Source organism: Charadrius vociferus, unplaced genomic scaffold (assembly GCF_000708025.1).
Source record: "Charadrius vociferus isolate BGI_N301 unplaced genomic scaffold, ASM70802v2 scaffold477, whole genome shotgun sequence".
Lineage (NCBI taxonomy): Eukaryota > Metazoa > Chordata > Aves > Charadriiformes > Charadriidae > Charadrius > Charadrius vociferus.
The window spans coordinates 3,141,817-3,156,511 of NW_009649449.1; the positions used below are offsets into that span (position 1 = coordinate 3,141,817).

General features: G+C 43.4%; 1 protein-coding gene across 2 annotated transcripts; it reads right to left on the reverse strand.

Annotated features, from left to right (window-relative positions):
- Window positions 1-2,053: 2,053 nt before the first annotated feature.
- Window positions 2,054-14,362, reverse strand: CPSF3L (cleavage and polyadenylation specific factor 3-like). 2 transcript variants are annotated; one of them, XM_009889586.1, is made up of 17 exons: window positions 14,335-14,362; window positions 13,332-13,429; window positions 12,239-12,312; window positions 11,792-12,020; window positions 11,578-11,676; window positions 11,445-11,479; window positions 10,604-10,742; window positions 9,572-9,636; window positions 8,731-8,920; window positions 7,946-8,029; window positions 7,343-7,432; window positions 6,491-6,653; window positions 5,585-5,692; window positions 4,906-4,967; window positions 3,872-4,014; window positions 3,022-3,151; window positions 2,054-2,194 (listed from the first exon to the last, which is right to left on the reverse strand). In XM_009889586.1, exons 1-17 carry the CDS (start codon window positions 14,360-14,362, stop codon window positions 2,129-2,131), a joined length of 1,803 nt encoding a protein of 600 aa, XP_009887888.1. In that variant the 3' UTR covers window positions 2,054-2,128. The 2 variants fall into 2 exon arrangements, with proteins under 2 accessions (XP_009887888.1, XP_009887889.1); XM_009889587.1 differs by lacking the exons at window positions 11,792-12,020; window positions 12,239-12,312.
- Between the last annotated feature and the right edge of the window lie 333 nt (window positions 14,363-14,695).

A 14,695-nucleotide genomic window follows, 5' to 3' on the forward strand; every position in this document is an offset into this window, starting at 1 on the left:
TACATTCCACAGCCAAATACGGGCTTCTCTTCCCTTCCTGCGCATCAATTGATTGGCGCCCTGAGGAGTATTTCAGTACAGGGTTTCAAGCATCGCCTGCCTACGGATTCAAGCTGGACATCTATTAATGTGATTCTAGAAGATAATGGATCCAAGTATTTATCAGTCAGTTAACCCTGTGCAGGACCAGTGGGTAAACAACCTCCTCTTGCCACAGGGTAGGAGCTGCACCACTCCTGACAGGGTGCAGTCCTGTTCAAATGTCAACGTGCTCTCTTCAGTCACTGTGTTTATGTCACAAAATGTACCTGACCTGTTTCACCCCTTCTCCTGTATTAACAGAACCACACAGCTTCTGAGAACTGCTGTTTTCCACCCTGTGAGACATGAGACTTTGGAGGCAATTTATCATTTGTGGGTTATCAGAGTCACCAGAAAACCACTGGCCTGGCTGATGAACCTGCTTAAAAGCCAAGGGGTTTACTCAAGAGGATGCGATTTTGCTAACAGATGTGCAGACTCGCTGTTCTGTTCCTTCCCACACCACCCCCAAACTTTACATAGTGCACATGTGCTGTTGGCCTGTGGGCACGCGAGACTGCTGAGCAGATGAGAACGGAAGGGAAATTGTCACAGGCTTGTGTAACAGGGACCAAGGTGTGCCGAACCGCGGCAATGCGCTAGATCCGAATTTCCATTCCAAACGTGCACAGAGTCACGCTTTGACCTGGCACGCTGCAGCGGAGGGCTGGGGTGCCCAGGTGATGCTGGCAACTGGAACAAGAACTGCCATGGACCTTAAAGGCAGGAGGGAGGGGGATTATTGTGGCAGAGTGGTGCGGGGAGATAAATGATGCTGTGCTCTGTGTGATGTGTAACTTCTCTTAGCACAACAATGGACATTACAGCTTCTTCTCATATTCAGCCCATTTTCTGATGGCAGCCGATGTCGTAGTCTACTGTCTGGTTAAGGACAGGAGGTAAGAGGTTTGGGAAATAAGAAGTGGCAGTGTTAGGGGTATGCTGGGGAAAAAAAAAAAAAGTATTATGATGGTAAGCAAGGGTCTGGAATTTGGGAGGCTGTATTGATCAGTTAAAGCCAATCACTAAACCACTTCAGCGATCTGAGCTGTACACAGCATGCAAACCAAGAGCAGATCTGAAATTATTATAATAGAGCTAAAGCTTTGTAACGGGCAGCTCTTGTGGGTGTGCTGTTAGATTTGTTGGGATGGGCCTGACTTGCATTATCGCTATGTGCAGTTTGAATCCTGTTGAACGGACACCTAGAACTAAGGATGGGTCAGCCCCTGACCACTCCCTTCCTGTATTTTGCTCTGGGCTTACAGGAATTTTTAAAATATCAGTCAGAAAACCCACTCAAACTTTTCTAAAATATTGAAAATAACAATTCCTGTGTTGCTCTGCTTGACTGGGCTCGGTAAGAAAAATGCAAATATCCTTGCATGTGTAAAATGGAGATGATGAGAGCCTCTAAGGGAGCATTAGGATAAATTAATCTTTTATATTCCATGAGATACTACTATTTTGGTCCCATTTATAGGCTATAGAAAAACTTCCCAGCAGTGGAAGAACTGTTCTTTCCACCTAAGCACAATTTTTATGTTCTGGACAGAGGAAGGAAAATTTGTTAGAGCCTCCATCCAGGAGTGCAGGTTTCTTGCAGGCCTGTCAGCCATCATCGAGGGAAGCATGGACAATAAAACCAGTTATGGTGCAGGGTACACGGCACGTTTAGAGCTCTATACTCTTGCCCCCCTTATACTTAAACTTTGCATTTTAATTGTGAAGCTTTAAAAGCTCTTGGTTTCACTCAGCACTGAGGGCTTAAGGGAAATGAGCTGTGGGACAGGAAGAATGCTGAATACCTTTTACCTTCTTGTGTAAGCGACTGAAAGCTCTTTAAAAAATGGGCTGCAGTGATACCCGGACAGGCTGCCAGTGGGGGAGGATCACAGTGCTGCTGAACAGTGTACGCTGTCACTGCAGTAATTGGACAAACACTGTAATTCCTTTATTAAAACAAAACCGGAAAGAGATATTGACAATGTAAACAAAATAAAATCTACATCTCTCTGAAACGCCACTGTGCCTGCGGCTGTGTTGCTCACGATGTACTCGGGGGCAGTCCTTTTTTCAGAAGGGATGTGAGATAGCTGCCCAGTTCTTCGTCCTAGAGAGAATGAAGACAAACAGGATGAAAACAATCTTCTACTTGACTTTGCCTGTTTGGGGCAATTAATTCGACCTAGAAATAGACTGAAATAATTCTTGGGACCATCAAAATCTAATGTTAGCTGTGTTCAAAAATGGAAACCAATCCAGTTCACGCAAATGCATTTCTGGGCGTTCTCTCAAAATATCAGTGTAAAACTGGACCTGAGGTCTCTCTTTTGAGGAAAATAGTCATTTTCCTCAAAAGCAAAGAATTATGAACCATTGACATCTTTGTTTTACCCTTAAGGAGACATTTTGTCACTGTAAAGAAAGCACGTAAAAATACAGCCATAGAAAGTATACTTTTAGGAGGATGAAAACATAATGACTTCTGTCTAATCTTACCACGATTTTGTTCACTAGCTTTCTGCTCATCGTTTAAAGTTTTACACCTGAGAAACAGAATAGAAGATACATCCACAGCCTGTATGGCAGTAGTGATACAGCTGAGAGTTTAGAAGCTGGATACTATAGTGTGTCCTCAAAACACAGATACAATTGTAATTAACCATAATTGTATTAAGTGTAAATACTCCAGATCAGTTGCGGTAGTTCAGTGGTCCCAGAGAAAACTGACTCAGTAGAGCTCCTGTAAAATGATTTGTATTAAACCCAAAATGGTGAAGAAGATGCAGTGACTCACTTCATCTTCTTCCAGTCAAAGTACTTCAAAAACAGAGTGGTGAAGACTCACCCTTACAATGGCAACCCGCGTTGCAGGGCAGTTTGGGACTGTAGGGAGGCAAGAAGTTGCTTGAAAAGTTTATCTTCAAGTATTCCTACCTGGTAAGTCCAGGATACGAGCAGGACTTTGGTTCCTTGATCCTCCGAGTGTGCTGTGGCTTGGATAAGAATGGACTCTACTGTGATAGAACCATCGGGGAGATGCTGCACTGAATAATCTTTGAGGACTCTGGTAAGAGAGAAGATAATGATTTATTTTGGATGGCACGTGGATACAAGCTGACAGGTGGGTCACCCCTCCATCTCTGAATCCCCAACACCAGCGGGTGTTACTCCTTTAAGCTGTGTGCCCACTGCCCAGGGAAGGGGAAATGGGGCTGATTTATAGTTTGCTTATTTTGGTGCTTATATTCATTGTGTAGGATTTCCTACAGAATTTACTTCTGGCATTCATAATAGCGATAGCTCCAGTCTGAACCCTGTTCGCTACGGAGTATTGACTACTCGCAGCATCAACCAGCTGCCTGTAGGAAGAAAACAGCTTTTAAGGCCCCTCTGCTGCTAGCTTTTGAGTAGCTTTAAGATGTGTCTTGACCCTATGCTTGATGGTCTCGCTCCAAACAATGCTACCAACTTCAGCTAGAAGCGGTAGTGACAGCAGCAAACAATCAGGAACAAAGATTTCGGGTGGGCTGCTCTAGCTTGGCAAAGACGTGAGCTCGCAGGCTGATTACCAGCCTCTGCTACCGCAGTGTAACCGCTGCTCTGGTTCTGTCAGCTACAGAGGCTGAGATCTGGAGTGGTTGTGTCTTCTGGGCCACAGAGAATCCTCTCGTAATAACTCTCTGGGGCTGGGCGGGAAGGGCAGAAAGGAGGCACTTGTACTACCTATATTAGGAAGGATAAGCTCAAGTCCATCTCTGGGGAGGGAAAAAATGCAAACGCTCACCCTTTGAGATGGTTATATACACGAAGCACTGTCTCGTGTTCCTTTCGCGGGTCCTGAATGTGAACACGGCAGGTGAAACGCAACTGATGCTCTGCAAGGCCCAGCTCCTTCAAAGCCTGCTCGGGAGAAACCAGACGGAAGCTCTGCAGAGGAAAGGTACAAATCCATTACAAGCTATTTCTTTGTGCTTTCTGAAGCTTTATTCCTCCTCTGTGGTCAGCTGCACACAGGTGTGTGTCCATCACCACAGAACTCCAGCAGGTGAGATCACTCCTTTTCAGTCCAAAATGTCCCGGCACATTTCAATACTACTGCAAGCAGTAACAGCAAGGCACGAGCGTATGATGGACCGCAAAGGCAGAGGTAAGACTGGGGCAAAACGTCCACTGAAATAATCACAGCAATTCTTTATTTCCCCAAATTAAAGTTGCTCTCTGAATGGAAGTTGGTTTAACCTCTTTAAGTAAATCATTCCCTGTAATAAATATAAACGTGAGGTTACAGACTAAGAACTTCTCCTTGGCACCTTTCCATCCTTGTCCAGCAAGCCGAGGTCAACCAAAACAGGCTGCTGCTTAATTCTTTTGATTTTTACAGGCACAGGGAATCAGAAACACCTTGGGTTCACAGGCTGAAAGCCACAGCCTCCTCCACATCTGCAGGGGGGCTGGGCAAAAAAACAGACTTTGAACAGAACCAGCTCTGCAAATTTATCCATTTCCTGTGACTTCATCCGTGAGCATTCATGAGACTGACCAGTAAAAACTCTGCCTCCACGACCCCCTGCTCACGAACAGCACGATACTCGGTCTGAAATTGTGGCACTAGTGAAGACTATCAGTCAAGACAACTGACAAGCTGAAGAGTCTGCCCTACGGATTCATCTCCCCAGGTATGGTGTAACTGGACTCTTTCCAAGAACCTCAGACTGCTTACTGGTACTTTAGTTCCTTGGTCGCCCAGCCCTCGCTTACGCATTATAACAACACACACACTCAGAGGACACATGACAAACTACGAACTTTTTCACTTACATTATCCTTCATAATTAACGTGCCATGCATTAGCTTAGGCTTCTTGACATCTGGTAACAGACCTAAACCAAGGGCAATGGAAGAGAAAGTTGACGTGGTTAACGATGACGTCCTTACTTTTCACACAAGGTGACTGCTATAGGGCTTAACAGATTGCGTTTGTGAGTCCCTGCTGAGGTTCAGAGACTAAGATTTTACATCTTTGTCCGTTGACATGCATGATGCTCAAACCATTCTCAGTGCTGAGACAGGAGAAGCCATGCTTAGTAATGCAGACCAACTGCCTCTCTTCCCACATCACTTCCTGATTTTGAGAGGTTTGGGATTTTTCTTAACTTTGGTTTATAAAAGTAATTCCAGCTTTCACAGCCCTCGCTAGTAAAAGCACACCTGGACTTTGTGTTCATGGTGAATGGGCAATGCGTAGCAAACAAGGTAGAGAGTATGTGTTTGTTTTTAAACATTATTGAATATACATTCACAGCACAGTAGCCATTTCATTTCACAGGAAGCCTTCTCAACCACAAAATGCTCATAAAACCTGTTCTTTTGCAGGAAGCACTGCTGTAAGTCACTATTACTACAAGTGGCCCTGCACCACCATTTCCACCCAAGACAAGTCCCATGCAGCACAGTGGCAGGGCCCAAAAGATTAAATTCTTGGTTGAAAATGTGTCACCTATTGCTGTTTCTCTCTTCAGGAGTCCCAGGGATATGTCCACTGGAATGCTGGGGTTGGTGAATATTGTCGTGGTCTCTCCGTTTGCAGGCATGTAACAGTTAACATCTGCAATGAAAACAGCCACGGTCAGGAGGATTGCTGCAGCAGCACTTCCAGTCCTGCACCGCCATCTCCCCCAGGCGGTGTGCCAGCAGCCCTCGAGTAGATGGTGCTGTGATTTTGGCAGAAGACTATTACAGCTCTTCAGGACGGGAAGCGCAGCTTAAGAGCGATCTGCTGAAACTTAATACCAGGGATTTGAAAGAGGCTGAAAAGCAGAACTGCTGCTCAGACTCGAGGCTAACAACCTTACCCGAACCATCAATCCCAATGGGGCGATACCTGCTAGCCCAGCTATCCCCAACTCCTTCTGAGGGGTAACAAGAAAACAGACTGCAAGAAAAGTGCCTGCACTCTGATGTCAACAACAAACTACTGCAAAGAACTCTGCAGACAGTAAGTAACCAGCCAATGTGAATTCTATGCTTTCTCCAAGGAATTAGTTAATTTTTTCCTGGAGCTGATTCCTTGCTAGCAACTGAAGTTGCTAACGTACAATTTCAGCTGTACCCTGCCTGCCTTGGCTTCTTTTAGGAGTCTAAGGAGATACAAGTTCAGGAAATGCTGAACTGTAACAATGCAAATGTAACAAAACAACTTTTACTTCAAGTCCAAATGGGCATTAAAATTAAATGGGCTTAACATGTCAAGTAAGAATGCTACAGATACTGGATTCTTGAGGGTGACTGCTCCTGTAAGTTACAGTACACCCAACTCCATGCTGAGGTCCAGGGGATTAAGTACATGAATGTTGATGCCTTTCTTCTACCACCACTCCCTCTTCAATATCAACACTGTACGTACGGAATTCCTGTTCTATTTTCTGCTTCAGAAACTCCATTTTCTTTGCTTCACCGTGGACCAGCAGAACGTTTCGTGGCTCAGCCTGGCGAATCAGCTGCATTATTCCCTTGGCATCCGCATGGGCACTGAAGGACATGTACTCCACCTGCATCTTTACTTCCAACTGCAGGTGAGCAGAAAGCACAGGCTTTGTTACTCAGGAACTGCTTTGGCTCACTACCGCTTCTGTACTACACACAAACAGACCCAGACTCCTCTGTATTTAGTTCAAAGGAGGAAGCAGAACACCTGAAGTGGAAAATGAGGTTGGAGCGAGCTGCTTATCAGCAGAAACTGAATACGAACGTCTTGGTTTGAGGTAACAACCACTTTTCTTTTCAGTAATTTTACTTTTCAGCTAAGCCTCTTCTAATCAACTGAACTCTCTGAAATTAACAGCACGTACAGAGAAGCTTTCAGTAACTTACGGGATCAATTTCAATTGATTGACCAATTTCAGAGCACAATACTTGTTGCACATTTGCCAAAACAAATCAATACTTAAGGACAGTTGGTATCAGTTTTTTATTATCCCCATCTGCCTAAAAATGTATCATTTTTACCTATCTGACTAATGGTGGCTAGTTATTAAACATAAATATGCCTCTGACAAAGTCTTATGGCAGAAAAAGACACACTGCTGCCAACGCAAAGGGGGGAAGAGCCCTAGTCCAACCCCAAAGAAAATGTTATTTGTGTACTGCCACTGCTGTACGTGGCATATTCCCATTACAGGTACGTGGTCTGGAACTACCACCTGAAGCTCTGAAGAGCTTCCCCCAGATGATCCTCCCTCTTGAAAATAAAACTTACTATTTGTCTTCCTTCCATTTCCAGCTTGCGCTGTCCACTCAGAATCTTATGGCCCACAGTTCCCTGCACGCAGTAGCCTGGCATGATGACCTGAGAAGGAAAGCGGAAACATCTACGAACTCTGCACAGCATAGCCTTTATTAACATAAAAATAGCCACAAATGGGTAATGCTGATAGAAATTTGTGTTCTTCCTGTCTTTCTTACTACCATCCTTCACTGGAAAGCTGCTTGTTTTGTTCTGCAGCTTGTAAACACCCAACTCCGGAACACACATGAAAATGAAATTAGAAAGCAAACTGCTGAAATGTACACACCGCTAAATAAGAATTAATGCTAGTTACAAATGTCTTTGAAGCCGTTTCAAATTAATAAAAGCAATGTTGAAAATTGTGTAAGACATGTACCTCCGCCGCTTGCCCTGTCACGTATAGCAAAGAAAATTCAGAGCTTGACAGAACTCTGCCCTGGGTTGGTTCATGAGAGGACTCATTTAACCCCAGATGCTCGGGAAAAGCTTTCCTGCAGCCTTTGTTCTTCAGACTATATCGGTACCACTGTCACATTAACACAAAACAGCATTTGAGAAAACAGGATTTCTTACCATATTCTTTTCATTCCCTGCCCATTTCCTGAAGATCTGAAGGGACTGTCCTGCATGAAGCATACCAGGGGTTGCAAACACAACCTAGAATTAAAACACATACCAAGAATCACCACAAAAACCAGGTTTTCTTCCATTTCTCAAACCATGACAACTTATAATATGTAAATATCCTAAAACTATGGAGACTATCCACTAATACACATCACAGCACACGTACTACATCATAGGGATTTTTGCTATTTTATTTTTCCCACCTTGTCTAATTTTCAGGTAAACTGAACTACTGTTCTAGGAAATTTTTGTGAGCATCCATAGTGTCTGGTAAAGACTGTGAATGGTTTTATAATGCTACATATCATCACGGAATCATGCTCAACCGATTCCTCTTTCAGCTACTGCCTAATAAAGCAGTCAGACATAAAACCAGCAAGAAGAGATTGTGTCTTAAAGGATCTCCTGACTTAACTCAAAAGAATATACTGTAAAAATTATGGTTTGAATCAGATCCAGAGGTATAGCTTAAAAAAAACACAAGTGTGTGTTTATATATTTCCTCTGTGCATTTTACCTTTCCTGAAATAAAGACAGGAAGATCTTTAATAGTTACGCAGATAAAAGCATTCAGATGGCCAGGCCACAAAAGGGTTTTAGATAGGATGCTGATATTAATGGGGCAGAGGACGCCTAGTTTTTCCAGGCTGCCTGCCTGCCTTCGCCAGTGGTACCAAAACAGCTCCCGGTCACTGCACATCTGCTCCATTACCTCGTTAATGCCCACCTACCATAGGCCCCGGATTGTCTGCGAAGGCCCGATCAAAGGCTTTGATGTGTTTGAATTCAAACATGTTCCTCTGCACAAATGTTTTCCGAATCTTCTGATTAGTCCAGGTGATGAAGAGCTTGTAGTAATGATTGGCCTTCTCTGTCAGTCCCGTGGAAAAATAAATTGGAGCCTTCAAGTTCATTCTTTCCCTGTAGAAAGAAGTGTTCCAGAGACCTGTGAAGGCCAAATTAGGATCCTGGCTATCCATGCTTAAACTCTATAAACCTTTATAGTCGCCAAAGACTTTTTTGTGCATACCCTACTGTCAATGAGCCGTAAAGCAGCATTATGGCAATGCTACATCACTATGCATCAACTTACTACAAAGTAGGTTTTAGTGCAATTCTCCTTCTCACCCGCTACAGCCAACTTCCTTCAATTACAAATATTCATCATTCTGCTATGGGAAACAATTAAAAGCAGTACCATTTGGCATTATCAAAACCATTTCCACACAACGCTTATATGGAACTTTAATACTTGTTCCTCCGTCTCCCATGACAACAGTTTTACAGTGTGGCAAAGATGCAATCAAATTTTTTGAAGGACAGTTGATCCAGAGCGGAGTAGAAAATGACTCTGGATAAGGAAGCGGTTAGTTTACTGCTTAGAGTCAGGAACACTGGGAAATACATGGAAAGAAGTAATTCCGCAACTGCTAGCATGGGCTGACATGCAGAGGAATCCTAATGAGAACACTGTACTAAACAGCCATCAATGAATCCTAGAAACCCCCCCAGGACCGCAACGTGAGGAGGACAAAAGGGAGGTGGTACATGCACAGAAGAGACTGTACTCACCAGAAAGTTTCCAATAAAATGCAAAGTTCCTGAGCACGTCCAAGGGCAAAAACTGGGATAAGAACCTGCAATTAAGGTATGATTTACAGTCTGAGAAACAGCACGTAAACAGCCCTGCAGCATTATCATTTCTGAACTAGTCCCTCAGTTCCCTCTTGCTTTCTGATATTCTTTTGCTGAGCCTGCTTTCCACAGGAATGTGTTCTTCTGCAGTTTTGGCAGGAAAGGCACTGAGATCTGACAAGCACCTAACTGCCTGGCTACGACTTCAGTTTGTACGTACTAAGGAAAGTCTCCGGCAGGACACAGTGCGTGTGAATATATACAGTTCTGTTCTCTCCTGGATAATATGATAACAAGTTGTTGGGATCAACAATTCTGGCATTATTTATGGAAACGGACACTAAGATGAGTGTTTCTGCCCTTGATTGCTTTGTCTGTGCTAGAGTAATTATAACCTTCTTCCCCTCCCAAATTAAGGCAATGCTGGAGCAAAGAACACACAGCTGTTTCGATTTCCAATGTCTTCTTCAGTTAGGTGCTGTCACTTGGCAGCAAAGAGTTTACCACTACTCATTTGTTTTCCAGATCCAGTGGGAAAGCCATCATCTACTTCTTAACGGAACCGATTAGCAAACCACATCCATTACCAAGAGACTCACTCTCTTTTCCATCAGCAAGCCAGTCAGTCCGTCTCAGTTTCTTAATTTACAGGACTAAGAGGACGCTTCAATATACAAGCTGCAAACCAAGTTAATTTTGCCTTTATCCTCCATATTGGCAGACTGTAAACATAGCATTTCCCTTACTGTCTCACTAACTCATAATTTGGTTATCTTCTTGGGACAATTTAAGTGTTTAATATTCTGTCTTTTAAAGTACAGATAGAGTAATATAAAAATGCCTTCAGTTTCATGTAGTGGTCATACAGAGGTGCCTAAGTTAATTACTAGTTGGCTCTGTAGTGCTGTGTAACAAGAGCTTCACAGAGGAAAAATGACATCACTCACTTAGGTTATCAAAATGCCATACCTTTCCTCCTCTTTCTACAGTCTCATGAACTTTCTTCAAGAAGTCTCTTTCTCTGCAGCGTTTGGAATCTCTGATAGTTGTGGCATAGGTGGATTCACTTATTAATAAATCTGGGCGACACTTATCAATCCAGGCAGCACTAAAACAAAAGGAGTTTAAAAATACCCAATCAAATTAAGAGACAGTATCTGGCATATCTGATCTGCAGGTCTCAAAGACGGGTGGAGAATGTCACTGATTCCATTTGCAGATGGGAAAACAGGTACACAGATGTGCATCGGCTTGCCCAAAGTCACCTAGGAGCTCTGCGGCGGCATCAGGACTCCTTTCTTTGCAGGCCATGCCTTCTTTGAATTAATCCAGCTCCCAATAGAGACTACAGATTTTGAAAAGCAATTCTTCTCCAGTCTATTACTTGTTTTAAATGCCTTAAAATATTATTCTAAATAGCATCAATATTATAAATCTCTCATGCATGCCAGTAAAAATAAAATGTATGTTTGTGATTGGCACTCTCTTAGAAAGTATCGTCTATAAATGCATTTAGCACAACAATAAAACATTTCAAACATCAAAGTCCAGTTATTACATAGCCTTAAAAATAATGGATTAATACGACTATAAAGAAGAAGATTACATTAAGGTCTACCTGGAAGAATCAATGTAAATCTGTTCATTCTCATAATTCAAAATGCATTTGTCTTTCCAGCAAAGACATTGTTAAACGTTCCAGTCTCCTAACACAGAATAAATGCTGATAAGCCTCTAATATTAACAGAAACTGTACTAAAATGTTCCTTTCAGAAATACATACAATTCATAGACTCAGCTTCCTACTTACCCTAAATGTCTGTCTGGTGTCATGTTATAATCACCCTAAAGGAAGAAGAAAAATCCATTAATATTCTCAAGGTAACAGGACAAACCACTAACAGGAGATGTAGATATGTATAAATATTGACGTGTGTACTCACAGTGTACACAACGGACTCGCATCCAACCTTAATCTGGAACATGGCTGCTCCTAGCACATGCCCTGCATAGTACGCCTTGATCTCCAGCTCCTCATCCACCTGCACAAACAGGCAAACGCTGCAGTAGCGCACACATTTTAAACAACTAAAATCCTCTGCCTTCTACATCAATGCAGTTGGTCTGATCCAAGAGTACGCAGAAATCATCATTTACCTGAACTGTCTGGTGAAGATGCACAGCGACCACTTTTTTCATACAGTCTTTAATCATTTGGGAAGTGAAGAAGTTAGTTTCCCCCTTCTTATCTACAGTTATTTTCCTGTAGTCCTCCAGGAGGATGGGACAGATGGCCTTGGTAGGATGTGTCATGTAAATGGGCCCATCATAACCGACCATTTCACTGAAATACGGTAAAGCTCCACAATGGTCCAAATGAAAGTGGCTGCAAAAACACACAAAGGCTAAAGGAGATGCTGCACAGGATGCCAGCTCGCCTGGTTCTCAGATCTTGCTTTGGATTTTTAAAGCACTGCATGACATAGAGGAACTAGCCAAAACATGAATGATGGACTGACTTACAACGCGTTTGGGCTGCTAGAGAGAATACACAAAGCTTTCCCGTTTCCTGTTTCCCTCTCACAAGACAGAAAGCCTCCTCACCTGATGATCACGCAGTCTAGAAAGTCAGTCAGCCTTCCATTCTGAGTGATGTAAGAAAAGTCAGGGAAGCGTCTCTGCGAAGACATGAAAAAACAGGCGATCCATTACGAAACAAAGCCAGTTAATACTACGTTACTAACCCAGCAAAACAATGGTGTGAACGACCTGAAACACTGGAAATGTGCTGTAATCGACTCTGAAGCAAAACTGCAGTAAGGCAGCATACAGCACTAGTGCCAGCAATACGGTAAGAGCTGCAGGCGACACCATCAAGCGTTTATGTGCAGGAAGAGTCAAAGAGAAAAAGGACGGGAGGACTGCCAGAGGACTGACAGGGAAACTGACCTTGCAAATAAATACATTACAGCCAAGTTTATCTTCACAGTAAAACAGGTGACCAATGCATTTTAGCTTAGCCAAAGGCATTAAGGCAGAAAGCCTCAAAACCTTTTCTGTAACCGCACATTTGCTCTGTGTCGTGCTTTAACTCTTTCTATCTTTCAGAACATTTTGGCCATTATTTCTTTCCTGCTAGCATCAGGTGACCAAACATCAGGAGTATTTCCTAGCTCTCTCTCCAAAGCATCAGAGATGCATGGTGCAGATCCCACAAGCAATTAACTGCCCCAAACCAAGCATCATGTCAAGAGCAGTCTAGCTAAGGATGGGATTAATACTTTAAAGCACAGAAGATACCTGCCCATGTGAAACACAGAAAGACCAAAACCACCTGGAATGAAGCATTCACAGCTTGCTTATTTTTTTTTTTTTTTTGGAGTCCACAGCCCCAGGAAAGGACAGCTGGATAGCAGCAGTTTGCACAGCCAGATTACTTGAGGGGACGTACCTCTTGCAGAGGAAGGCAAGATTTTGAAGGGGCAATACCAGTTCATTCCCTGCCATAATCCAGCTCCAGCAGCAGCTGGTATGTGTGCCCAATAATGCACACCTAGCTAATGTTATTCCTATGTCATGTAAAACGAGTCAAGCAACATTCAAATAAAAGGGAATAGAGCGGATCAATGAACCAGGAGGTCTGCTGGGCAAGGGCAGGCACCTCTGCACAGCATTCAGGCTTCTCCACTGTACTCACGTCATCGTTGTAGCCCATGTGCATCCCACAGTCAAGCATTACGTTTTTCCCAGCAATAGACACGAGGATACAGCTGCGCCCCACATCCTGGCCAGCTCCTGGACCCAAGCAAAGACGGACAAGTAAGACGTCTCTGGGAGTATTTACATTCACTTCCAAAGACAAGTGTTTAATGGTCTGTACAAACTTCCTAGCCCTCTTCTGATGCAGAAAAGACTACATCCTTTCTTCCAAGTAAATGTGAACTGACTGACTGCATTCCCTGAGCTTATGAGAGGGCCCTCCAGCTGTAGTTGCAAAACTGCAGTAAATACAGCACTGTCCAAACCCGTAAGAGGTTCAGGGCACGTTTGTTCTCTGCCCACTGCTGTGCAATTGCAGCTACACAGTTTCAAATAAGAGCAAAATAATCTCTTATCTGGAAAGGATTACTATGGAACTCAAAAGCTCCCAGTGCTCTGCACCTCCCCCAGCACTCTGCCTCTCAGTGAAAGTACAGACCCTCATTAAACTCTACTTTAAAGTCCATTTCGAGCCAGAAAACTATCCCTCAGGATAAAGCAGTTCCCCTGCTCCACACATCCTCTGCCCTCTCTGTACATAAACGTATCTCACCAATTTCTGTATGACCCAAAAAATAAAATAAAAAAAAAAATGTATTTCTTCTGGATCTTTAGCACTGTTAAGTGAACTAATACTCTGTCTATGCCATCCAACACTGCAACGTGCAACACTTTTACTGGTATATATCAATGAATCCTGTAATCTAAAGAGTTATCAGACTGATCAAGTCCTACTCACTTTAAAGACAGATGGAGAACAAAGACACACTGACAAGAGCCAGGTCAGGATGCTGCGCAGCTGCAACACATATTGCACTATACCGCCATAAGCAGTTTTTGTGGCACGTACGTCTCCAGCAGTGTAACACACATTACTTTGAATTCTAACTTCCAACGCTTTTCAGCGTTTCTATTTCAGGACGATTTTAGATTGGACTTACCCAAGGGAGTGACTTTTATTTCGGGCATTTTAACAAACTCTAAATCTCAAACTGCACGGTAAATTATTTCAGAAACAGTCTACTGGGGGCCTCAAAAAGAAGAGCAGATTTAGCTGTTTTTACAGCTGCCATTTCAATTATTTTTCGGTGTCGGGCAGAAGACTTAAGCAGAAGCCCAATTTCTTCCTAGAGGGAAGACAGAAAACACAAGACAGATCAACGCGCGGACGATTAACAACTGGAACTTCTGGCTTCAGTAATCACCGTCGCCACTACTACGAACCAGCAAACACGGACAGCTCTGCCGCCGTGACGGGAAGAGGCAGGGGGAGCGGAGGGCTCCCGCCCCCGGCTGCTTATT

Excerpts from the sequence above, each read along its gene's own strand:
- CPSF3L (XM_009889586.1), bottom strand. The coding sequence starts at position 14,362 with ATGCCCGAAATAAAAGTCACTCCCTTGG. Across the intron at positions 11,480-11,577 it reads GCGAGTCCGTTGTGTACACT|GGTGATTATAACATGACACC; the intron begins GTGAGTACACAC and ends TTCTTCCTTTAG. Across the intron at positions 6,654-7,342 it reads AAATGGAAGGAAGACAAATA|TTGGAAGTAAAGATGCAGGT; the intron begins GTAAGTTTTATT and ends GCTCACCTGCAG.